Here is a 24,109-nt window from a genome sequence, read left to right on the forward strand (position 1 = left end):
TGGGTGAACTGGTAGAATTGGGTGGGTAGTATGGGTCCGGATCAATGCCCTAGCAATGGAATGCCTTTATAAAGGTGAATAAGAGATTATTGAAAAGTTGACTTTAAACTGTAGAGGATGCCAGTGAATTGTACACTTATTCTCAGATTTGCTTTTCAAAATCTGTAACCGAAACCTGTTTTATACCTCTTTATTATTTCAAGTTAAAGAGGTAGAGAGACTTAATACTATGGAAATATGACACTGCTTAGTTTCCAGCTACTGGAGTTCTGATCTATGTTTAAATAACAAAGGTGGTGGGAAGGAATGAGGAAGAGTGAAGAAATAAAATGAAGTCACTGTGATCAAGCTGCTAAATTGTTACAATCAAGTAAGCCGAGGCAAGAGGAAATGATTCTATTATTGCTTTGACTAGCCTGGGAACTTAAACTTTTCAGTGTGCATCAATGCCTGGATGTACATTAACTCCACTGATAACCATCTGAGCAACTCAGGAAAGAATATCCCATTAATCAGACTGATACCCGGAAGATTATCATTTTGGATCAAGCCAGAGTCTAAGAATGTGGGACTGATTCTTCTCAAAAATGTACTTTTTATTATAAAGCTTTTCTTCTTCTGAGTACTTTGGGTATTGCCTAGTTGTTTCCTGTTTCCAGTTTGCAAACCCTAAGACCTTTGAATAAAACTTTGTTGCTTTTAATTTTAGCAAAGCCTCCTGATTCATTTATGCCCAGTTGACAGGAAGTAATGTGTTGTGTGCACTGGAGTCAGGGATAGTACCATATATTTCACATTCATTTATCTAATTTTGATGACAATATCCTCATTTTATAGATTGGGAAAACAATTGTTAGGGATAAATAATTTGCTCCACATCATACTGGGCTTTCTCTGCAGTGCCTGCTAATTAATCATGCTCCTTCAACTCTAGGGTAATTACTGTTCATCCCCCCACTCCATTTAGATCCCCTGCCCAACATTTCTTTCATGACACCTGTTCCATGTCTGAGTTTATTGATAACTGAAAATAATTAGGACTATCTAAGATCCCAGACTCAAAAAATTTTAAATGTTGCTGTTTGGTGTAATCTATTTTTCCTCTCATTCTTGATTGAAAGATCTGTTCCTACCCCCAACTCCCACTAATTTTACCTTAATCTTTCACTCTGATCCATAAGAGTATGAATGCAACAATATGAATGTCTTGAAACAACGTTGAGCAAAAGGATTCAGACATAAGAGTACACATTTTATGATTTCGTTTACATGAAATACAAACAGGCAAAATTAATCTGTGCTGTTGGAAGTCAGGACAGCAATTACCACTGGGGAGAGTGACTAGAAAGGAGACCAAAGGGGCTTCTTAGGGTGCTGGTCATATTTATTGATGTGAGGGTGAATTATATGAATGTGCTTAAGTTTGTGAAAATTCATCAAGCTCTACACTTTACCTGCACTTTTTAGTAATTTTAAAAAAAGTAAACAACGAAAAAACATAAAAACCCATTAAACTATTGTGCCTCCCACATATGTACATGGGATTTTGCTAAATGCTGTGAAGAGCATAAAAAGAAACAAAGATTAGTAGTTGCCAGACACTGGGGAAGAGAGGTGGGGAATAACTGCTTTGACGAGTATGGAATTCTGGAATGATGAACGTTTTGGAACTAGATAGAAGTGGTGGTTGTACATCATTATGAATGTGCTAAATGCTACTGACTTGCTCATTTTAAAATGGTCAATTTTATGTTCTGTGAAATTGATCTCAATTAAAAAAGAAAATTGATTCACCAAATGCCATATGGTATTCTGGGGTGGATCCTGGAACAGAAGAAGATTGTTAGTAGAAAAACTGGTGAAATACAATAGTTTGGCCAATTTTATTGATAGTTTTTTTTCCTGTTTTGAGAAATGTACCACGGTTATGTTAAGATGTTAACATGAAGAAAAGTTGGGCGATGGTTATATGGGAACAGTACACTACGCAACTTTTCTGTAAATATAGAATTGTTCCAAAACAAAAATTAAAAAAGAAAGGCTGTTGGCCACTGTAATAGGATCCCAGCTTGCATAAATTAGTGATAAGATCTCGAGCAAGTTGCTTCTCTGCAGCAAAAATAGATTAGGATACACAAGTAATTTTGCATGGGTAAGGATGGTAACCCTCTCTCCCTCCAAATCCAGGTCAGAATCACCAGGAATGAAGAGCTGTGATTAAAAACAATGAGAAACATTACCTTAGCCTACTGAGGAATCTTCAAAATCCAGATACCACTACAGGGATGACAGAAGTGAGAAAACTGATGGATGACCTCAAAAATTCTTTCCAGTTTTTAAATTCTGACTTTTCACTCTCAGGAAACATAACTTTTCTTGGGTAGTCAAAGTTTGGTTAAGAACTAAAGCCATGTGGGAGTTTTTTTGGGGAATTCATTTTTGATTGGAGCCTTATGTTGGAGTAGAAGCAGATTAGAATAGATGGCAAGGCGAGCCCTCTTTAAGCAGGCTTTGAATAGGTTTAAGCATAGATTTGATTTACTAGCAAACAGTAAGGGACTGTAACAAAGCAATGTTCCAGGAAGATCCACTTGGCAAGCAGAACACAGGGGAAGCTGAGATGAAGCAGGAAACTGAGCCCAAAGGAAGCCACAGGAGTCCAGATAGGACTAGAGGACTTAGCTGAGTGGTGTTCATGGGAAATAAACAATATTTCTGCTGTGGAGAAAGAAAAAGCCACTGGGTCTAATGATGGTTGGAGTTCTATCTTTGTGAAATGTTATATGTAAATTCATGATTTGAGAAATCTATGTAGATTAGAGAGGTAATATAGCATTATAGTTGAGATTATGGGGATAAGAGCAGTACGCCTTCATAGGGTTTACGAGTTAATACTTGAAAGCATTTGGAAGAGTGCCAGGCAGACAGGAGGATCTCAGTAAATGTCTGGAGTTGCTGAGCATCTATATGTACAGGGTGCTGGGCAGAGCCATGGAAAGCTCTTGCTGTGACAGAAGAGCAGTGCCCTTGCCTGTGAAAGAGCAGCATCTGCTGGCCATCCAAGGTGATGCAGGATCCCATATTTACAAGGGTCTGGCCCAGTTCATAATCCAAACAAACGTTGTAAAGGGCATGGTCAGTGGGTCTTTCCCAAAAGCACACTACAAACAAGCAGGATGAAACAGTAGTCATTGCTTTGAACAAGAATGCTCTTTATTTGTACAAAGCACTATAATTTTCTCAACATTCTTCACTCATTTCAACAATCTTCACTGTATTCATTAAACAAATTAACAGTGTCAAACTACACTTCACTACCTGTCAACTGCCTTAGAGACAAATATGTGCTTGGAGCACTAAATGGAAAGAAAAAAACTAAGAAAGGTCAACAGAGATACTTTAGAAGCAGTTAAAAAAGACTGTTGGTGTGTGGGGGGGGATTAGATTCCTGAGTGCCATTGGATTTCCCTTAAGGTTTGGTGAGGTTTACAAAATCACTTTTAAAAGACATAAAATTGGAACTAAAAAATCAGAGGAACCTGCACTTCGGGATATTAAGTAGGTTAACAAAGTTTCTGGATTGGCAAAAGTGAGAAAAGGAGGGAGAAAGTGGGAATGGGGAGAAGAGAGGCAGAAGAGAAACAAAAATAGAAGCACAGGAGAAAGCTGTGCCTAGAAAAAATAAAGTTTGGAACTTGTTATGAATTGGAAGAATGAAAAGCCATAGTCACAAGCCTAGGAGATAGACTACAAGATGACAAAGCCTGGAATTTTATACCTTCCAGGTGCCGATAAATCCTAAAACTAAACAGTAGCAGACAGTGAAGTGCATATAAGACTAAACCATCTTCTAAGAGTAAGACACTGGCATACTTCTTGACTAATTCCACTCTATACTGCCAATTTAAAAGCATATATGCCCAGAGTGCAGCCACCCCACAGGTCAAATGCCTGTAGGCAATATAGAAGGGCCCCAAGCCCCATGGGTCTGTAAAACCAATATTCAATTGTCAAGTGAAAAGACCACAGCTTTTTAGTAGTTTCCTAATGCTAAGCCATTCTGACCACTTGTAATAAGCTAGTATTGCCAAATACTGTATAAACAGGCTGACCATGATCTAAACCTCAATTTTTCCTGAGCTTCCGACTGCCTCAGTGATCTGGAACACAGCAAGTGGGAGGGAACTGGGAATCAAAAACGGCTTAATCATATATATAAGTAAACAAAAGAGATCAAACCAATTGATTAAATTATCCATTTAGAATCCCTCTTGCCAAAAAGTCATAACCTTTAGACTGATTAAGCATAACAGGATTCTGCTACTTAGATGCTCTGAGTCTGGGAAGCCCTGGTTTTGATAATTATAGCCAGTTTTCATTTTGATCTTCTCAGGCTCTTCAGCCTCAGGCTGCTCAGTCCAGTAGGAAAAAGTTTCATATAAACATATACCACATTTCAGAGTAGTACCTTCGAGGTGCCACAGTCTCCTCACTCTATTCAGTTGTCTACTTCCTCCTCTTCGTTCTGTTCTTCTTCTTCCAGTCTTTCCTCATCTTCGTCATTGTCCTCGTCCCTACTCTTGTCTTGCTCTTCTGAATCTGTTTTTCTGTCTTTGTCCTTCTTCTTTTGCTCTGAGGCTTCCTTCTTGCCTTTCTGTTCCCTCCTATATGCTGTTAAGGAGGAAGGAGGTAGGCAGGGTTGAACCAAATGGATTGCCGCCACTAATTCGACTCAATAACTGGAAAAGCTGAGGCAAAGAGGGAAAAATAACCTGCCCAGTATTATAAAACAGACCCAAGGCGGTACCAACTGAATTGGTTCTGAGTCACATCTAATACTTGCTTAGTGGACTTAAAAGGACCCAAGGTGAAAAGACTTAGGACCAGGTGAACAGGTAACACAGGATGAACATCTACTTGACTGAGAAAATAAAAAGGTCATTACCTTCCAGAGCTTCTTTTAACGGGGTAATGAACCGCTGGAACTCCATCTCCTCCATGGCTGAGAGCACATCACTGGCATTCAGTGTCTTGCGTTTCCCTTTCATTGCGAAGTTGTTGGCACTGAAACAAACAAAAAAAATATTAAGGGCCATCAGACCCTGTCTTGCCGCCTATAGAATGGGTGGAAAAAGGAGACCCAGAGATGGAATGAGAAAGCCCATGTCTTAGATGCATGGATTTATGTGATATGGTAACTCTCTCCTTTCCTGTACAAAAGGATTAAAGCAAAGTTATTCTGGTGTTTTACTTGTTACAGAACTTGCAAAAACTAGATGAGAGCTGTGAACCTCCCGCCACTGAAACATTACGGGGGGGGGGGGGTTGTGGACTAAAAGCCACAAACTCCGACCCAGGAAGTCTCTCTGCATCTCCCTTATGCCACAGTCCCAGCTAAGCTCTAATTAGCTGTGCCCGCCTCACCAGGATGTGGCGTACAGCACGAAGACGCTGGCGGCGCGGGAAATGGCGCTCCGGGCCTCCTTGGAGATGTTAACACCGTCTGGGAGCTGTGAGAAGAGAGGGGGTGAGAAAAGCTGCCGGCCCAGGGCCAGCTTCCTCCACTACCCGTTCGTCCGTCCCTGGCTCATCTGTCAGTCCAGATGCTCACCGCCTCTTTGATGATCCTTGTGATGACGGCATTGGGTAGATTTAGGTCCTCGGGCCTCTCCGCCATTGTCGCCGCCGGGGCCGGCCCTCCACCCCAGGCCTCTTCTTCAAGCACCTACCACGTCCGGACTTCCCGCGTCGCCAAGGTCTGACCCAACGAGGCTTCCGTCCCGCCCCACGTTGCCCACATTGTGTCCCATACTGCCCCGCGCGCTACACCCTCCCTCTTCCACCAGTTCCGCCTCCACCTCAAGTTGCCGGTACATCCGAACGTTCCATGCCGATGTGGTTTCGGGCCGCCGAGACTTCTGTCCGGCCCCACTGACATCCGGCGTCCTTTCCCAAGTCTTTTGTCTGCTTCAAGCCACCATCGTGTCTGGAACTTTATCACGAAATTAAGTAGGGCTCACTGGGGCTTCCGTCCCTTTCCCATAGTGCTATGCGCTGCTGCCTGGCGACGGCGCAGTCTGGCGGCTAGCTTGGGAGACTGAGGCGAAGACTGAGCTGGTGGGGCGGGGCTCCTTTGGATGAGAGGCGGGGCCTGGGGGGAGGAACCCACAGCCCTCCCAGCCCCAGGAGGAGGAGCAAGGTTTTCCAGTGGGCTTCGGGCTCCAGTGGTGCGGCACCTAATTTGATTTCGCAGAACTGTAGCCCTTCGAGGCCAGGTTTTCCCACTTCCCTTTTCCAGAACGAAGTGGAGAATCTTTCATCTCTTACCGGAGCTGATGTCCCATCCTTAATCATTCCCCTCCCAACTTAGTAATAATAGTATTAAGGATAACGGTTAGTAGAATTTTTGAATGCAAAACTTGCCAGAACAACGTCAATACTGGCAACATAGAGATGAACATGGCTAGACCTCGGGGATCAGTTGAGGCTGGTTAGCTAACGAAGGGCGCCAAGCAGCTGTTTGTAAGAATAATACAATATCACATTCGCGTTAAAAAAAACCCTGTTAAAATATTTTTTTAGTTCATTAAATTGTTCATTAAAGATCTTTACCAGTCAAAAACATTGCCATAGCTTTACAGTGGCTTTTTAAGTTGTATATTTTCATATTATGTACATACAAATTGTCCTCACTCCCACTGAGTGCTAATTCTTTTTTTCCTTGAAACATGTCTCAAGTCACCCTTTTGTTTTCCTGCTTTTGATAATGAGTATAGAGAAATATTTCCCTATTATGAGAAAAGCAACAGCAATTTAAGGATAAATGGCAACCGAAACTGCTTCAGTTAGAAACTGTAGGGTCTGGTGGGAAAACTTCACTTGAATAGAACAGACCTGGTTTTATGCTTTGAGTCCAAATTAAGATCTAGATTGCATGGCTAGTGTGTAATACTCCCTACTTATGTGGTTATTGTTCTGCAGAGGGCTAGAAAGCTGCAAGGTTTGCTTTTGTCCAAAACCATTTGTAACCATGGACTTGCCAGATGACAGCCAGTGGGATGAAACCACCTGTGACTTAGCTGTTTGTCAGCATCCACAGTGTTGGGCAACTATCCGCCGGATAGAGAGGGGCCACCCTCGAATCCTGGGCTCACCTTGCAAAACTTCTCTGGATGCTAACGGTGAATTAGCCAGCCCCTGTCTCCTTCCTTATAAGATCTTTGAACTGTTTCTGTTTGGCTCCCTTTTGACATGTTACATGTTTTCTTTGGTCTGCTTTCTCAGAGAAACTCCCAGTGCTCACCACTGTAAACATCTCAGATTCCTACTTCCGGGCCAAGAGACGTGCTCATCGTCATTTATTAGGATTTACCTTCACTAAGCCTCGCTCTTTATTGTATCAGGGTTCAAAGTTTGACTCCAAATTTCAAGGCAGGTAAATTATCATGGAATCTTCTTTTAAGAGCCTACTATCTCAAAATTCTGGGTTGACTTCCTTTACGTATGTAGTAGACTTTGGGAAAGCTAGATTGAAAATAAAACACCAGTTCAGTTAAAAGTGGTGAATACACAGTGGGAAACTAAAAGAAAACATTTTTATTGTGTTCTAGGAGTTGGTTAAAATGGGGGGTGTATTAGTTTGCTAGGGTTACCATAACAAAGTACACAGACTTGGTAGCTTAAACAGCAGAAATTTTTCTCAAAATTCTGGCAGTTAGAAGTCCAAGATTAAAGTGTTGGCAGACTTGTTTTCTTCCGAGCCCTCTCTCCTTGGCTTGTAGGTGTTATCTTCTCCTGAAGTCTTAACATCATCTTCCCTCTGTGTGTGTCTATGTCCTAATCTCTTATAAGCACATCAACCATGTTGGATGAGGGCCCATCTATATGACCTCATTTTACCTTAGTTACCTCTTTAAAGAACCTATGTTCAAATACAGTCAGAATCTAAGGTACTAGGTTTAGGACATCAAGTGAATTTTGGTGGACACAGTTCAGCCCATATCAGGGAATATCTTATCAACTTCTATAGGTCATCAGAAAACTCTGCACATATTGTCCTTCTTATCTTTTATTTTTAGGTATGAAACGATTTGTAAGCTCCTGCGGGCAGAAGCAATGGCTTTTTCTTTTCAATCTCCTACAAAATTTAGGCTCCCAGTTAGTGCTTGCTGATACGTGAAGCTAAGGGAAAGGTATCTGTAGAAAATTCAGACTTTTAAAATTCAAAGACCCTGTTATCTGGCATCAAAGCACTAGTAGTGGCTCTTGTAGGGTTTCTTGTCTCCTGTTCTATTTGAGGAGCCTCTGATGATCTCTCTTAGGCTAAAGATAGTATATGAAAGGGTAGGACTACTTTCAGGTTGTCTAGGACTTGAGCCCTGGGAGAACAGCGACTTCTCCCTATTAGGGCCTATGAAGGTAAAGACCATGATATCATTTGTTTAGTCACTCATTGAATTCACAGGCATATCGTAGTGAGGGCCACTTTGCTGGACACTGAGGATACAATGCAATGGTAAACAAGATACGGTCTTTACCTTCAGGGGACTTTTAGCAAAGAACCATTCATTGTGATGAGTGTGATGAGAGGAGTGCCACCAAGGTGTATGGAGGCACACAGGAAGGATTCCTAACCCAGGGAGGGCACTGTCTTCTATATAGGTGGCATTTGTGCCTAGACCTGAAATTAGAGCAGTTTAGTGAAGTAGGGGTTGTAGGTGGGACGTGGACAAGAAAAGTTCTAGACTACAGAAATAACACATGTAAATCTGGGAAGCAAGAGGAAATTCTTTAGGTATCAGGAAAATAGTTCAGTGTGTTTGGAACGTAGACCAGGGATGGGAGAATGGCCAGAGATGAGGCTGGGGAGCTGGAGTAAAAGCAGAGGCTTACATCATGTAGGAGTTGAGTCTTTAGCTTACACTTCTTTGCAATATTCATTCATTTATACATTTAACTTGTTTTTTAAAAAGATAAATAGCAAGCAATATGAAAATGTAAGGGGACGACATTCTTTTTTTTATTATGGTAACTATATATAACATAAATTTACCATTTTAACCATTTTTAATTGTACAATTTAGTGGCATTAAGTACATTTACAGTGTTGTGCACCCATCACCATTAACCATTTCTAGAACTTATTCATCATCTCAAACAGGAACTCTATACCTATTAAACAATAACTCCTCATTCCCTTCTCCTTCCAGTTTCTGATAATCTCTATTATATTTTCTGTCTATGAATTTGCCTACTCTAGGTACCTCATATAAGCAGAATCATACAATATTTGTCCTTTTGTGTCTGGTTTATTTCACCTAGCATAATGTCTTCAAGGTTCATTTGCATTGTAGCATGTACCAGAACTTCACTCCTTTTTAAGGCTGAGAAATAGTCCTTTCTGTGTATATACTGCATTTTGTTTATTTAACATGTTTTTGAACATCTGCATCAAAGGTACTTAAACTTTGGATGTAACTATAGCTGGAGAGAGAGGAACATAGGCCGTGAATTCAGTTTGATGCAACAAATAGTTGTAAAATGTTTGCAATGTGCAATGTCTGTTTGGGAGCTGTTCCAGGAAAAACAAACAAAATTTAAGGAGGTGGTGAGCCCCTACATTCATTTGGTAAGTATTAAGCCCAAGGTTTTCTGTAGATAAGTAGAAGGCTTTTCTTTATGGCACTGACTTTGTCATCCCAAGAAGTCCTTTGTGTCTCTGTTTCATGTTTGGAAACTCATTTTTTTAGGCCTCAGAAGGATTTACCTGACAAAGATTTGATCAGCTGTACTAATAGACCTCCAAAAATAGGTCACAGATTGAGAAAGGTACTTCCTCAGCATTTTCTCTTTACTAGTGGGAATAAAATATTTGCCTTTATTTAGCATTCTTCCTTGGATGACTGTAATCTGAATGATGATGATGATGATGCTGGTGGTGATAATGATGATGATAATGATAATTATCTAACATTGGGCCCTAACTATATGCTAGGCTCAGTGCTAATGGCTTTACATGCTATACTGTTTCCAGAAATCACAGACAACAGTGGTTTTGATTTCTGACATTTGGCATAGGCAGGAATTTTCTGTTCCTATCCTACATAGAACGTGTTCAGCTACTAAGTACACATTGTCATCTAATAATACAGGGAAATTAGAATACTGGAATGTCGGACCTAAATTGGGCCTTGAAGTCATCTACTCCGATGTCTTTCAAATGTTTTTAGCTATTACCTACAGTAAGAAATACATTTTACAACAAAAGTATCATGAAACAATCCTTACCTTAACTGTGGGTGATGTATTCTGATATTTTCTGTCGTGTTCTATTTTATTCTATTTCATTTTTAAACAATGTAGGCTATAGTTCACACAATTCGATTTTATGACCTATGAGTACGTTGCAATTATAGTTCGAATAACATTACTATGGTTTATCTCATATATTTTACAGTTGAGGACACTGAGGCCCAGATAGGAATTGATTTGCTAAAGCAGTTACCTAGTTATGGGCAGAGCTAAATTAGAGTTTAGGAAGAAAAACCCTTCTACTAATCCACAGTAAGAGAGATTTGCTATTCTTCGCAGTCCTATTATCGATGCCTTTTATTTTTTTCATGAGAAACTTCACTTTTCAATGTTATGGTGAAGAATGTCAAGGACTAAGAGAGGGTATATGGGTTTGAATGGTTGAATGAACAAAGCACTTTTCTCTTTGACCACTTCAGAACAAGAAGGTTAGATTAAATTACTTTTAAATTAATTATTTGAATAGATAATACATACACATGGTTCTAAATTCAAAAGGCATAAAAAGATTTACAGTGCAAAGAAATATACCCTGTTCCCCCAAGCCAATCAGTTCCTTTTCTTGGGGACAACCTTATTTTTAACCACCCTCCTTTTCCTACTAGGGTTATGGACTAGATGATTTGTAAGGTGTCTTTGAACATCAGCGTTTTAGTATCTTAAGTGTGAAAAGAGTTAAGACTTTAACTTTTATGTAGACACCTATAATTGTAGACAGCCTCTAAAAGTAGAAAACTTGCTTTCATCTCTATTACTTCCCTTCCCTGCTCCCAAATTGTATTATATTATCTCCAGAGGATCTAAGTCTTTGGAGTGGAGTGGGCAGAATGAGTAGTGTTCCCTTAGGTAAGTCCCAGTGTACCCTCATATGGGATGGGGTTGAGAGTTGCTAAATTCTACCCTAATGTCACAGGGAGGCAGGGAAACTATGCACTTAAAAATGCTCGCTCTTACAGTACCTGTACTAATATCTGTTTTCTTGGGATGGGAAATGTCTTTTCATCATCTTGTGAACCACCATACCTTTTTGATAATTCAGTCCTTAGTCTAGGACTGAAAACCATCAGGAGCTGGTACCTTTAAGCCATACATAGGCATTTTATCGTCCTCTTAGCTTCCAGTGCTGAATTTGAATGAAACACAACTTCCCTGCCCTCAAGGTGTTGGAAATATGATTGTAATCTGGATCCCTGAAGAACCAGAGAAGCATGTGAGGTGAGTATCATGTCTAGAACTTAGAGGCCTTCAACTTTTATGTTCTACAAATCCCTACTGTCCTCTGTAGGCCTCTTTTTTGTGATGTTTTTAGCCACCTCACTGTAAGTAGCCGGAGGCCAAGCAGAGAAAGTCATAGTCTCTTGCATCTGCCTCTTGCTACACTGGAATTCTATTTTAATACACTTTGAGATTCATGCCCGGACACTTCTCTACATCAAGTTTTATGTAGCAGTAAATAGCATACAAGATAGGGCCAATGTATTTGTGAAGTTTGATTAAGAAACAAACGCTGACTATTAGTTTTTCTTATTATCCATCAGCAACTAGTAAAACAGTTTTCAGTGAAGTACATGACTCTTTGGTTTCAATCCCAAGGCCTAGTACAGTGACAAAATGAATAGCATATGGAATTTGTGTAAAAAACAAAGTATGACAAAAGCAAAGGCCTGAAGACTTGCTAATATTGACAGCCTTTAAAAGAAGGTGTTTTTTTATGTGACTGCTGAGGCTTTCAGATTCTGTTAAGTGACTGTTTAGAGATGATGAGATTTAAGAATTTTATTTATTTTTCTTTTTTTAATGATCCTGTGAATACTTCTTTATATATGCATTTTTGTATGTATAGTATATATATATGTATATATGTACATATATATGTGTGTATATATGTGTGTGTGTGTGTGTACGTATCATATATAAATATACAGTGTAAAAAACAAAAACATCAGGGTTCATTTCCTTTCATTCAAAACACCCAGACGTAGGTGGGCCAAGGCTAGTATGTCAGATCCGTGAGGTAATCAGAACCAGAATTCCTTCTAGCTTTCTGGGTCATTATCCCTAGCCATGGCTTCCATCTTCTAAGGTGCTTCACGGGGGCTTTTAAGGTCTCAGAGACTGCTAGGGCTCCAACCAGCATATCCATGTTCCAGGCAAAGAGGGGGAAGAAGATGACAGAGCAAAAATAGTTGAGCATCTTCTCATGCTAGGCAGTGAGAATTCAGTAGAGAACCAAATAGACTTGGTCCCTGTCCTCCTGGAGTCTTATGGTGGTGGTGGTGGAGAGAATTCAGACATTACAAACATCACCACACCTAAGTATATAATTACTAATTTGGATTAATACCAATAAGTAGTGTTCCCTTAGGTAAGTCCCAGTGTACCCTCATATGGGATGGGGTTGAGAGTTGCTAAATTCCACCCTAATGTCACAGGGAGGCATCATATATATGTGTATATATATTACTGCTACATAAAATTTGTTGTAGAGAAGTGTCCGGGCATGAATCTCAAAGTGTATTAAAATAGAATTCCAGTGTAGCAAGAGGCAGATGCAAGAGACTATGACTTTCTCTGCTTGGCCTCCTGCTACTTACAGTGAGGTGGCTAAAAAGAAAGTAAATAAGTAGATTGTATGAGAGAATGGTGGGAAACCTAATTTAGAAGTGAGGGTGGGGGTCTTGTTTTTAGCAGCCTCTGAGCAACAGGTACCGCTGGGCTCCCAACCTTCCATCTTTGAGTACTGAATAGAGGATAGAAATCTTTATGGTCATCACTCACAAATATCCTTGATGCTTTTGTTTAAGATGTCTGGGAATAAGTTGTGGTTATTCTTATTTCAAGTCCAGCTGAGAAGTGTATGGTTCCCAGCCAGGATAGGAAGAAGAAAAGAAAGACATCTACAGAGGTAAGTTTGATGTTGTGGCCAAAGCTTTATGATATTACTCTGCAGAATTTACTCTTGTTTTCCTTTTAGATATCAAACCCCCTTCCCCACAACGTTCTCTCTTTAAATGAACAAAATCTCCAAAAGGAAACCCCTATTAAGAAATAATTCCCAAGTCATTTTCTATTCTGAGACTCTTTCCCTATTTCCTCCCTGTAGGAAAGTAAAGAGCACCTTGAGATGTTAGGAGGAACTGTTGGGTATTCAGGGGGAATTTTTAGTCAATTAAAAACTAATTCCCAGTATTACTGAAGTAGAGCTTCAGTGGACTAGGAGTCAGAATACCTGGGCTTGTAATTTGAATTCTAGCATTCATTGGGTGAAGATAGCCTTGGATGAGTTACCGTACTGGTAAGTTGCTACGTCCTTGAGAATGGTGTCTTGGTCCATTTTGTCCATTGCTGAATCCCAGCCATAGCCCTGTGCCTGACACATTATTAGCCAATAAATATTTGTTCAGTTTGTTCGGTGAATAAATTAATAACCTTTTGGGGGAAAAACCCTAACAAAACAGCTAATCTCCATGTGGTCTGAATTCAACAAGAGGATTGGGGAGCAAAAGAGGGGAGAACGTGATGGCCCTCATTGTGCAGTCTAAGGAGGGCGCTGCTGCTGGGGTAGGCGTGCTTCAGGTAGTTCTCATGGTTTCTCTTCCAGAAAGACAAGCCACCTTGGGTTCTCTCTAGAAAGCAGAACACAGAAACACAGTTGAGACCTCCAGGGGTAATTGTGCCTCCCTCCTCCCCAGCACACACGTTTGAGCAACTAAGTTCAGAAATCTTTCCTTTTTGGAACCAATTTGACATGTTACCTCAGGAACTACTGAAGTAGTAAGTATTATGTAAGCCTGCTTTTCGTTGAAGCTGAGGAGGGTCTAGGCAGTGTGCTCTTTCTGAGTAGGGAGGGGAGAAAACCGTCACACTGCTTGTTCACTGAGTTCTTTGACTTTCCAATACACAGTGGTGACAGTAATTACCACCATTTATCAAGTACCTACCATCTGCCAGTCCCAATGCTAAGTAAGCACATTACACATATTCTCTCATTTAAACCTCCACTAGGAGGTAGCTCCAATTACACTCTTCTTTCTATAGCTGAGTTTTGTAAGTGGGAGGCAGAATGGATATATGATTTGGTGTGAGACAAACTTTGCATTTTATATTGAAACGTATACTGGCTTTATGAATTTTGGTGATTTATATAGCCTCTTCAGGCTTCATTTTCCTCATTTGCAGAGTGTTGTAAGGATTCAGTGGTATAGAGCACATGAGCCTGACATACAGTAAATACTTAATCTATATAGCTGTAATGATTGTAGTTGCATTCGAAAGCTCTTAGTGAATGAGCACTTGTTGGTACAGGCCTTTTAGGCCCAAAATGGACATTTCTTCAAATTTGGAGCCTTTCTCATCTTCCTCTCCTTAGATACGCTCTCTAAAAAGAACTGTTGCTGACTGTCTGGCTGTCTTTGTTCCCTTCAGTCTTTTGTCACATGAAGGTAAAACCAACCTTAGTCCTGAGATGAAGACACAATTGGCCATGATGAAAAAGAAACCTCCATTGGAAAAGAGCCGACCTGACAGTGCCATTTCTGCTAAGATGTTTTTATCTGTACACCGCCTCACCCTGCAAGTAAGAGCTGGGGAGCCTCAGAGCAAGATGTCTACGTGCAAGTCCAAACTCATCTCTCTTCCAGGCTATAATGGTTGACTTTTTAATTCTTCTTTCTCTGCTATCTTTCCACTCTGGACCCAAGCCCCACAGAAGGGCTGGGCTATATACAGGTGAAAGCAAATATATGGGGAGGGGTTTGAGGAGAACAACATTCTCTATTTCTTCTGCATTTTGTTCCCCACAACTTTTCCCTCTCCAGAGCCCCTGGTACAGTAACACGCACACTGAGTTCTCAAAAAGTACTTGTTGATTAGATGGATAAATGCATTGGGGTATACATTTTGGGAAAGGAAAAGACCTATAGTAGAGCTTTTCTTCTTTTTCTCCAGAGACCAGCGTTGAGATATCCTGAACATTTTAGGAAACTACATTATAACCTGAAGACAGAAGGCAGGTTTTCTGCTGCTGCCAGGTCTCCAGGTACCATTCCCCATCAGCTACATTTCTCATACTTGATTTTGGTGCCAGTTCGGTTAAACTTGTGGCCACAGTCATACAGGGTCACATGTAGAACTCAAGAAACTGCAGTTTTAAGAAACACCTGCCCTGTACCCTCTAGCTGCCTGGCTTGGTCCTGACCAGGGGAGAGAGTTTCACCATGGTGGCGCAGGGCACAGCAAGTAGCCCAGGAGAGGGTGGGAGCTGTCGGGGAGAAGAGGATTGAGCTGGCCGTCTGGTCACCAGGTCATAAGAAGCCACCGCAGCAGCAGGAGCAGCGGCAGCAGAAGCAGCAACAGAGGAAGGTGAAGACACCTACTAAGAAACAGGTAGAGCGGCAGTGAGAGGACCCTTAGGACTTGCTGGGACTGGGACAACTGGGTGCAGTCTGGAACGGGAAGGGATGTATGAGAGGTGGGATTCTCTCTGTTCTCTGTCTGGTTATAGATACAAAGTTCCTGTCTGGTTGTAGATGTTAACTTCCTTTTAAAGACTTTTTAAAAAAAGTTTCCTTAATTTCCAAAAGTCCTAATTTAATTCCTCCTCATGTGTGTTTCAGGAGGCTAAAAAGAAACCCGAGAGTGATCCAGGGACCGAAAGCACTTTGTATAAACATGTTGGTGCCGTGGCTTATGACCCGTGCTATTGTAAGGAGAATATGGGTTGGGAGTGACAGAATCCCAGGATGTATCTGAGGGCAGGAAAAGCTGAATATGTTTGTCATTTGAGGACCTGCCTTGTCAGGCACTTAGAATTCTCCTTGGAGTGCTTTGTTTTGGCTAGTCTTCCATGCATCATTCTTCCATCAAATATTTATTAAGCAGGCAAGCTGGACCAGATTTGAGAGAGGACCACGAGCACGAGTCAGAGCCATTTTCCCTCAGTTCCTATTATAGAAAAGACAGAGTGGTTTGAGGAAGATGAGCAAGCCCAGGTTACTAAAGGCCTGTTGGCCAGTGATGCAGTGGGGAGCTGGGGCCCTTCGCTAGAGCCCCAAGAGAGTTCTAAGGAAGCAGAGTCCAGGGCTCTCCACTTCTGACACAAGTTAATCTCTGCAGCCTCAGGCTGAAATCAGCATATTATCCAGCCCCATGTAGGAGACAGGTAGCCATTTCTTGATAGGTGGTCCTTTTCCTCTAGTGTTCATGCTGGAGACAAGAATGGGTGTCTCGCCTTTTTGGAGTCCTTATCATGTCTGAGCTGAAGGATATAGTTACCCCAGTCCTTCTGATATTTCTCAGCTTGTGTGCAGAATGGGAAGGAAAGTGGGAGAAGGAATCCTCCTAAACTTTAGAAGATTCTTCTGCCCTACTCAGACTGGACACTGCTGACTGTAATGTGAAAATAACTGTTTAATCATCAGAATTTAGTCTGTAATCCTGGGCACTGGGAGAGTTCAGGTGAGGTGTTGCCTGGGAAGGATGCTACTCTCTTGGTGTATTTCCTATTCCACTGAGCTCTCTGATAGCAGTGGTGTCCTCTAACTCAAAGATCTAAGAAGACTTCCGACCTTTTCATGGGAGGTAGATGGAACCAGGGCTGGGTCCAAGGTGAGAGGTGACTTGTCCAAGGTTATTACCCCATCCAGGTGATCAAAACTCCCCCAAATTCTACTTTGGTGCATTTAGTTTCTCTTCCTGACGCCTCCAATAGGAGCAGTTTTGCTTGCGTGATTGGGGTGCCCCTTTGAATCATGTTCTTAGAGCAGTGGCCTGTCCTCACTGAGTTGAGACAGGCCTTATGGAAGAGGTGATTTTTGCATTGTATCTTGAATATGCGTAAGAATTTTCCTGATAGGGAAGAGAATTCCTGAAAGTGGAAATAACTCGTACAAAGGCATCTTGGAGCAGCATAGCTGCTCAGGGAACACTGAGTTGTCCATTATGGCTGTGGGGTTGGGTATTTAAGGGAGAGAGGTAGGTAGGGGCTTGTACAGGCTAAGGTTTTTGACCTTTATTCTCCGTGTCAGTGGTGTTCCACCTTGATTGCACATTGAAGTCAACTGAGGAGCTTTGACAACCCTAATTCCTAGGCTGCACCCCAGACCTATTAAATCAGAATTTCCGGTGTTGGGACCCAGGCCTCAGTGTTTTTTAAAACTTCCCATTGCTTCCAATGTACAGCTAAGGTGGGAACCAGTGTTGGTAGGGAGTCAGCCCAAGTGTTGAGCAAGGGAGTTCCTTAACTTGCTTTGCCTTTTAGCATAACACCTCTGGTGGCTGCTTGGAAGATGTTCATTTAGAAAAATAAGAGTGGAAAGAATGAATGCATTTCGGGACTAACTGGCCATACAGCTGATGCAAAAGAACCCTAGAACTAGAGCTTTTTGGAGGGGAGGAGCTTTATTTTCAGAAGCCAATATTGGGTACATTAGGGATGGAGCAAGAAGGTCAGAGGAGTACTCAAAGACAGAAAAGGTAGAGTTAGGGCTTCTTTTGCTGCTATGCTGTTCAGGTTCCCACCCCTTCGTTTTCTTGGAGGAATCCTGGATCTTTTAACATACACTTTACCTTAACCTCTAAATCTGTAATAGATGTGGGTACAGTCCTAGGTGAACAGAATCACAAATAGAACTCAGAAGGCCTATCTCCCCTTTACATGCCTCTGAGGTCCTGTCTTGTCCTGGGGAATCACTTGTAGACTAGGGGTCAACAAGAAGCCCAACAATGGGATGTGATAAACCAATAAGAAGCGAATTGAGTTGACTTTGTGGTCACTAGGTCACAGAAATCTACCAGGTTGTGAGAGTGACGAAAAGCAGCAGCAGCCGATGAAGATAAATGGCCCCACTTTGAAACAGGTGAGAGTATATGAGGGACATTCTGCTAGGACCCCGTTGTTATCCATTACTGCAGAACAAACTACCCCAAAGCTGAAGTCATAGCGGTTTGTTATTTCTCATCATTCTGTAGGTTGACTAGACAGTTTGTCTAATCTTGCCTGATGTCACTCATGTAGCCACATTCATCTGGAGGCTGCCCTGGGGCTGTTGGTCGAATTACGTTAGTTATTTCTTCTATGAGGCCTCTCCATGTGGCTAGTTTGGGCTTCTTGACAGCACGGTAATCTCATGCAAGCACTTTCTTAAGGGATAGGCCTGGAACCGTAACAGTGTCACTTCTGTCACATTTTTTTTTTTTTTTTTGGTCAAAAATCACAAGTCTAGCCCAGATTCAAGAGGAGAGGAAATTGACTCCATCTCTTGATGAGAGGAATAGTATGTGCATACAGGAATGGGAGGGATTGTTGGCAACCACCTTTGGAGGCAATCTACCCTTAGCTGAGAGCTGGGAATGGGGAAAAGTGGATTCTAGCTTCATCTGGTCAGCCTGGAGGGCAAAGGATGTGGTACAAACTTCTCTTCAGTCTCAGTAGGTGGGATTTTCTCCTGTCATTAGATGTTAATTTCTCCAAGAAAAGCATCATTTAGAAAAATCTTTTGTTTTCTAAAGTTTCAAGTTTCCTTACACTTACTCTAATGAATTCCAGGATTCCACAGAGAGACCACAGGTGGACTATGCTGAGAACTACCTGGATTCCTTCCCCAGGGAACAGAGTAAGTTACTAGGGTAGATGAGCCTTAGGAAATACCTGAGGACAGGGAGAGCTGAACCTGTGTGGACCAGGATGGTTCACCTCCCTGGATGACACAGTCCTCATCCCTGAGAAGGGTCTTAAAGACACTCCAACCCTTCCTTTTCTGTCCTCCATTTGTCATAGTTGGGAGAAGGCTACAGATACAATTAACGGCTGGATCTTCTTTTAGATCCTGAACTTTCCAAGGAAGAACCCACTAACGAGGACATCGGTACTCAGATGGAGGTTATGCAGGAAGCCCAAGAGAATATCCCAAAGGACCTTTCAGCCAGTACGTCTAGAACAAGTTGGAACCCTGAGCTCAAACTACTGAAGATTCTTCAGGGCACTGATTATGAAGACGAAGAGAACCAGGCCTCTGGGATACAGAGTGAAGGGTCTATGGAGGCATAGGCAGAAGACATCAATGGGGTGGCCTTATTTCACAGCAGGATGCTTAGAATGCTGAGGACAGTGACCTTGGACACAAGGACTGAAAGGAGAGGGGACTTCTGCTCCCTGGAACCTTTACCAGGGCCTGAGCTTAGGGATTCTGTTTGCTTCACTCACTTCTACTTGCTTCTAAAATAAGTAAGGGAGAAACTTAGATTTTTTTTCTCTTCCATTAGGGCCAAAATAATTTTGGGGATTAAACACAGCTGCTGCTTAATCAAAAGACTCATTCTTATTTCTGGTGGGAAGAGGGGGAAAATATTTCTTGGCATCTGTTTTCTGAGTCACCTTTATCTCCTCTCTGAAACTCTGAAAGGTTTCCAGTTGTAGGAAGATGAATTTGACCTGTGGGAACCCCTTCTATGTTCCTAGCTTTTCCTCATTCTCTGGAAATGGTTTCTTTTGAGGATGGCATCGACATCATTATCCAATAATATTCATTGTGTTATGTGTATATGCATTATGTGTAATATTCCTGTGCATGTGGCACAGGACTCATACTAACCTGAAAGAGTATGAAGCTCCGGCTTCTAAGCTGCTAAGTCTCCAGGGAAGTTTCACTGATGCTCATGAAAACAGAATTTCAGTCTCAGTATTGCTTGAACTTGGTTTTTGGAAGGATTTTTTTTCCCCATGTTTTTGTTCTTGAAACTTTTTAATACAGAAAATTTACAAAATTACATAAAAGTAAAGAGAATAATATAATGAAGTTCTCATGTACCCAATAAAAACTCTGGGCTCTATGCCCCATGAGCTGGGGCAGGGGCAGTTGGGGCCCAGGCATTTTCAATAGTTCTGGACCCAGGGTCAAGCTCCTTTCCCACAGGTGGGGGCTGGGTAGAAGAAGAGAGCCTCCACCTATAGGCTGTACTTGCAAGAACTTAGCCTTGGCAACAGGTAGCTGGGATCAAGATGAGAAATGACAATATCCTGTCCCTCCTGGGAAGACAGCTCTCTGACTTGGAGCTGAAGGGAGAGGAAGCCCTGTATTCTTAGGCTGTAGCAGCCTACAGTAGAGTTTCTGTCCCACTGAAGTGAGGTGGGGTCAGGGGGAGAGAAGGCATGGGTCCAGGGTCACATACCATAGACTCTTGCAGTTCTTATTGAGCTTTTACAGATTTTCTTGAATAAGTGTTTCTTCAATTTGCTGTATACTCTTAGGGTCATTTCCAGAGACTTAAAAAATAAAAATGTCCCCAATTTTCACTGGAGAGCATTCCATGGAGCTCTTTAGACTATTATGCCAGAAGTGGAACTCTGGGTTGGGCCTAAGATCTTTTTATAAAGAGAAACTTATTCCTCATCAGTTATTTGGTTGCCCTAAGTACAGTTCATACAAGAAAGGCAGATTAAATGTTCAACTCCGTCTTAACATTGTCTCAAAACAGACCAAATTAGAAAGCTCAAACTGCTGCCTACCCATTCCTCTTTTCCAAGCCAAATCAAAATTATATGACATTATTTGTGTTACTAGACTGAACTATATTTAGCTGAATCTTCATAGTAAGAGAAATCTGAGAGGCATTATGTACATTGCAGAATGACTTATGTGGGCTAATTAAAAAATTTACAACATTTTTCCACTTTTCCTTAGCCTGCCCTCAGACCTGTCCTCCTGAGCAAACCCAATTTTCAGTGGTCAGTAGTGAGGTTGAGGATGGGGAAGGGCTTAGCTTTCATTTGCTCTTTTATCTGAAGACTGAGAAGGTCTGTTTTATAATTAATTCAACTACTTTAATTAGTAAAGCGTCTCCCAGAAATTGGCACATTCTTTTAAGTCTTCTTAATGAGCATAAAGTCACCTTTTAAATCATGACATATTTTGTCTACAGCCATGCTACCCTGAACAAGCCCGATCCCATCTGATCTCAGAAGCTAAGCAGGTTGGGCCTGGTTAGTACTTGGATAGGAGACCACCTAGGAAGACCAGGTGCTGTAGGTGTAAAAAATAAGGGATTGTAAGCTGACAAAGTCCTTGCAATCTGTGAGGTCAACCAAGGGTTGGCTTGCCTAAAAAAAAAAAAAAAAAGTCATGACATATTTTGAGTGAGAAGATATTTGCCATCTGAATGAACACTGGCTTTTGCTTCTGTTTTCAAAGGGCGAGAAAATGTTGGCAGGCTGAAACTTGTTTCATCTTCGTTATACCAATTCCTCAAATTTGGATAATCATAAATGGAATTTAGGAAAATATAATCTACATACCACAGTTTTCAGGGTGCTTTACATCCGCTATTTGGGTGGGTTCTCTGGCCAGCTCTAGAGATAAATGTGGATTGTCTCCGTTTTCTGGATTAAGAAAGCAAGGCTCAGAATACAGGGCTGATGATAGCCCATTTGGGGCCTTTGAGTGAATTAGAAAAAAGGCACCCTTTAAGACACTTTTTACCAACTGCTGAAAAATATCTCAATCAGTATAGAAATCTATGGTGATTACAACATGAGCAGCACCCCTAGAGTTTGTCCACAACCTTCACAACAGTTTCTTGTGGCCTTGCTGGATAGGTTAAATAATTTGCCAAAAATCAAAGGCCAGTCAGTGAAGGGGGTTGGACTTAGAACCTAGGACCTCACTATCTCATCTACCGGATTCCAAAACCTCTCTGAGTCCCTCTTTTTAGTGCATAGTCAACAGTCTTAGAAAGGAAGGATGAGGCCATGTAGAAAAGAACTGACTGAGGGAGAGAAGCCCTCATGAACCCTTTGCTTCAGCCTCCCTATGTTCTGAGAGAGGAGGAGCCAGGTAACTGTTGCTAACTGCCATTTTCCCACCCTCTGGGAGAATTAAGGCCCCACAGCCAAGAGGCTCCAGCCAGAATCCCACAGAGATGCGCTTTACACACTTAAGCAGGCAAGAGGACTTAAGACTTAGCCTGTTGAAATAATGTCCTAGGAGGCTTATATTCCTAAGAAACTCATCTCTGGTTTCTACTTTCTTTGTGATCCCTATAGGTATAGGCCACTTCGTTTGAGTCACCATGGTTTTCTGAGCACACTTCCCAATGACACCTGGCCCAGTTTGACCTGTGTGTAGAAGCATAGTCAATGAAAGCATTTTCAGATTTTCCATGTCCACACCTGCCTCCTTGCAGAGCCAGTCATTTGTGTTGGTACTGGTCCTGACATCTGGGGTAACAGACTCTGTCTTTCATTGTTTTTGGATTACAGAAAGCTCCCTTGTGTGGGAAGGAGTCAGGGTTTCATCCATGACAGCAGTGACCCTTAGAAAAATCAGTTTATTAATGCACCTAAGGAATTGTTTGCTAAATTAAGGACAGAAATAACTCTAGCCTTTAGATACAAATGATTGGAGGCCCTTTGGCGTCCAGAGGAATCTGGGAAAGAATTTATAAATTTTCTTTCAGTTGCCAGAAGGTATCAGGGTATGAAATTAATTTGTCCTTCTGTTTATATGTTTATTTAACAAATATTGGGTACCTATTATATGTTAGAGAATCAACTCATAGATTATCTTGAAAGAGAGGAAAGAGAGGATCTGGAGGAGACAGTGGAGAGTCATTCCCAGGAATATAGCTTGAAAATTTCCTGGATCAATCGGTAAAGTTACTGGGGACCACTAGATGGCGATATTATGTTATGAAAATGACATCTTTCACAGACTGGAGGCCTCTACTTATTTCTGAGGCCAATGTCTACACAGTAAAAGAGACTTCTTTGTGAGTAAACGGAGAAAAATCTACATTTCACCATTTGCATATGTGATCCAATTTAAATGCTCTAGGGCACTAGTAGCTCCTGGAGGGATGGGGACTGTGTATATTGTCATGGTTACAACCCCAGATTCTAGTCCTAGCATGTAGTAGGTGTTCAATCAATACTTGACAAATAAATGAATTAATCTTTGAACAGTTTAGATTGTCATTAGAAGAACTATTTTAAGAGTGTGGAAAATTCTGGAACATGCCCAGTGGCCTAGGATTTAGGGACTTTGGTAGCTATTGATGATCTTGACAGATCGTTGGTTGGGCAGAGATTCAAGGAAGCAGCACTTGGAAAGATAGAGACACCAAAAGCAATCTGAGGCTTTAGTACTGATTTGTATCTCCTAAATTTATCTTGATCAGATTTCACCTGTTTAAAAATACAGAGAGTGTGTAAACCAACACATTCAAATTATTTTTCTTGAGTCTATATTACTTCTAAGGATGGTTCTATCTTGGAAAAGAGCTCCAAAAATAATTCACTCTACTTTTCTGAGCCTCTCATTCATTAGTACATTTGTTCATTCAATCACTTATTTGTTATTAATTTCTTCCTTCCACAAATATTGAGCACCCATTATGCGCAAAGCACTCATCTAGGCTATGTGATCATCTCTGACCTTTTTCTCTTGTGGCCCCTTTGAGTTCAGTTAATCACCAAATCATATTAGCTATAGCTTCCAAATCCATGCTCCTCTGTTTCTTCTGCTCCTACTCTCGTCCAGGTCTCCATCTTCATTCATCGGGCCCTGTTCTTTACTGCTACCGTCCATTCTCCCAGCTTTCCAATATGCAAATATAATCCCGATACTCCTCTCCTGAAAACTCTCCCTTGCCCTCGGGATCAAACCCAACCTCTTTTGCTCGTTTTACAAGCCTTACAAGCAAAGGCTGTGACTTAGCTGGGCCCTGCTTGTCCCCCACCCCCACCCCCATTCCCCCACTCTCACCTTGTTCTATGTGATTCAGCAATGATATATTTTTTTGCTCC

General features: G+C 41.5%; 2 protein-coding genes and 1 pseudogene across 5 annotated transcripts; 2 read left to right on the forward strand and 1 right to left on the reverse strand.

Annotated features, from left to right (window-relative positions):
• Positions 1–1,859: 1,859 nt before the first annotated feature.
• Positions 1,860–5,867, reverse strand: POLE3 (DNA polymerase epsilon 3, accessory subunit). 2 transcript variants are annotated; one of them, XM_011360911.2, is made up of 5 exons: positions 5,612–5,828; positions 5,425–5,510; positions 4,946–5,064; positions 4,469–4,671; positions 1,860–2,211 (listed from the first exon to the last, which is right to left on the reverse strand). In XM_011360911.2, the coding sequence occupies exons 1-4, from the start codon at positions 5,675–5,677 to the stop codon at positions 4,499–4,501; spliced, it is 444 nt and encodes a 147-aa protein (XP_011359213.1). In that variant the 5' UTR covers positions 5,678–5,828; the 3' UTR covers positions 1,860–2,211; positions 4,469–4,498. The 2 variants fall into 2 exon arrangements, with proteins under 2 accessions (XP_011359213.1, XP_011359214.1); XM_011360912.2 differs by lacking the exon at positions 1,860–2,211 and adding an exon at positions 2,334–3,161 and having other exon boundaries at positions 5,612–5,867.
• Positions 5,868–6,149: 282 nt separating this feature from the next.
• On the forward strand, positions 6,150–19,604 carry CUNH9orf43 (chromosome unknown C9orf43 homolog). Of its 3 annotated transcripts, XM_023531069.1 has the most exons (14): positions 6,207–6,227; positions 6,982–7,181; positions 7,285–7,435; positions 9,750–9,828; positions 11,426–11,526; positions 13,153–13,216; positions 13,913–14,085; positions 14,737–14,887; positions 15,259–15,349; positions 15,614–15,696; positions 15,927–16,014; positions 18,088–18,167; positions 18,857–18,923; positions 19,134–19,604. In XM_023531069.1, the coding sequence occupies exons 2-14, from the start codon at positions 7,031–7,033 to the stop codon at positions 19,355–19,357; spliced, it is 1,503 nt and encodes a 500-aa protein (XP_023386837.1). In that variant the 5' UTR covers positions 6,207–6,227; positions 6,982–7,030; the 3' UTR covers positions 19,358–19,604. The 3 variants fall into 3 exon arrangements, with proteins under 3 accessions (XP_023386835.1, XP_023386836.1, XP_023386837.1); XM_023531067.1 differs by having other exon boundaries at positions 6,150–7,181; XM_023531068.1 differs by lacking the exon at positions 15,259–15,349 and having other exon boundaries at positions 6,150–7,181; positions 14,737–14,960.
• Positions 19,605–21,220: 1,616 nt separating this feature from the next.
• LOC111740327 lies at positions 21,221–21,338 on the forward strand (annotated as a pseudogene).
• Positions 21,339–24,109: the final 2,771 nt, after the last annotated feature.

This window comes from Pteropus vampyrus, unplaced genomic scaffold, assembly GCF_000151845.1.
Source record: "Pteropus vampyrus isolate Shadow unplaced genomic scaffold, Pvam_2.0 Scaffold61, whole genome shotgun sequence".
Classification (NCBI taxonomy): Eukaryota; Metazoa; Chordata; class Mammalia; order Chiroptera; family Pteropodidae; genus Pteropus; species Pteropus vampyrus.

Coding starts and splice junctions, on each gene's coding strand:
- POLE3 (XM_011360911.2), bottom strand. CDS start 5,677: ATGGCGGAGAGGCCCGAGGACCTAAATCTACCCAATGCCGTCATCACA. Junction 5,511..5,611: donor CAAGGATCATCAAAGAGGCG/GTGAGCATCTGG, acceptor CTCTTCTCACAG/CTCCCAGACGGTGTTAACAT. Junction 5,065..5,424: donor GTGCTGTACGCCACATCCTG/GTGAGGCGGGCA, acceptor TGTTTGTTTCAG/TGCCAACAACTTCGCAATGA.
- CUNH9orf43 (XM_023531067.1), top strand. CDS start 6,962: ATGTGGTTATTGTTCTGCAGAGGGCTAGAAAGCTGCAAGGTTTGCTTT. Junction 16,015..18,087: donor GGCTTATGACCCGTGCTATT/GTAAGGAGAATA, acceptor TGTGGTCACTAG/GTCACAGAAATCTACCAGGT. Junction 18,924..19,133: donor TTCCTTCCCCAGGGAACAGA/GTAAGTTACTAG, acceptor ATCTTCTTTTAG/ATCCTGAACTTTCCAAGGAA.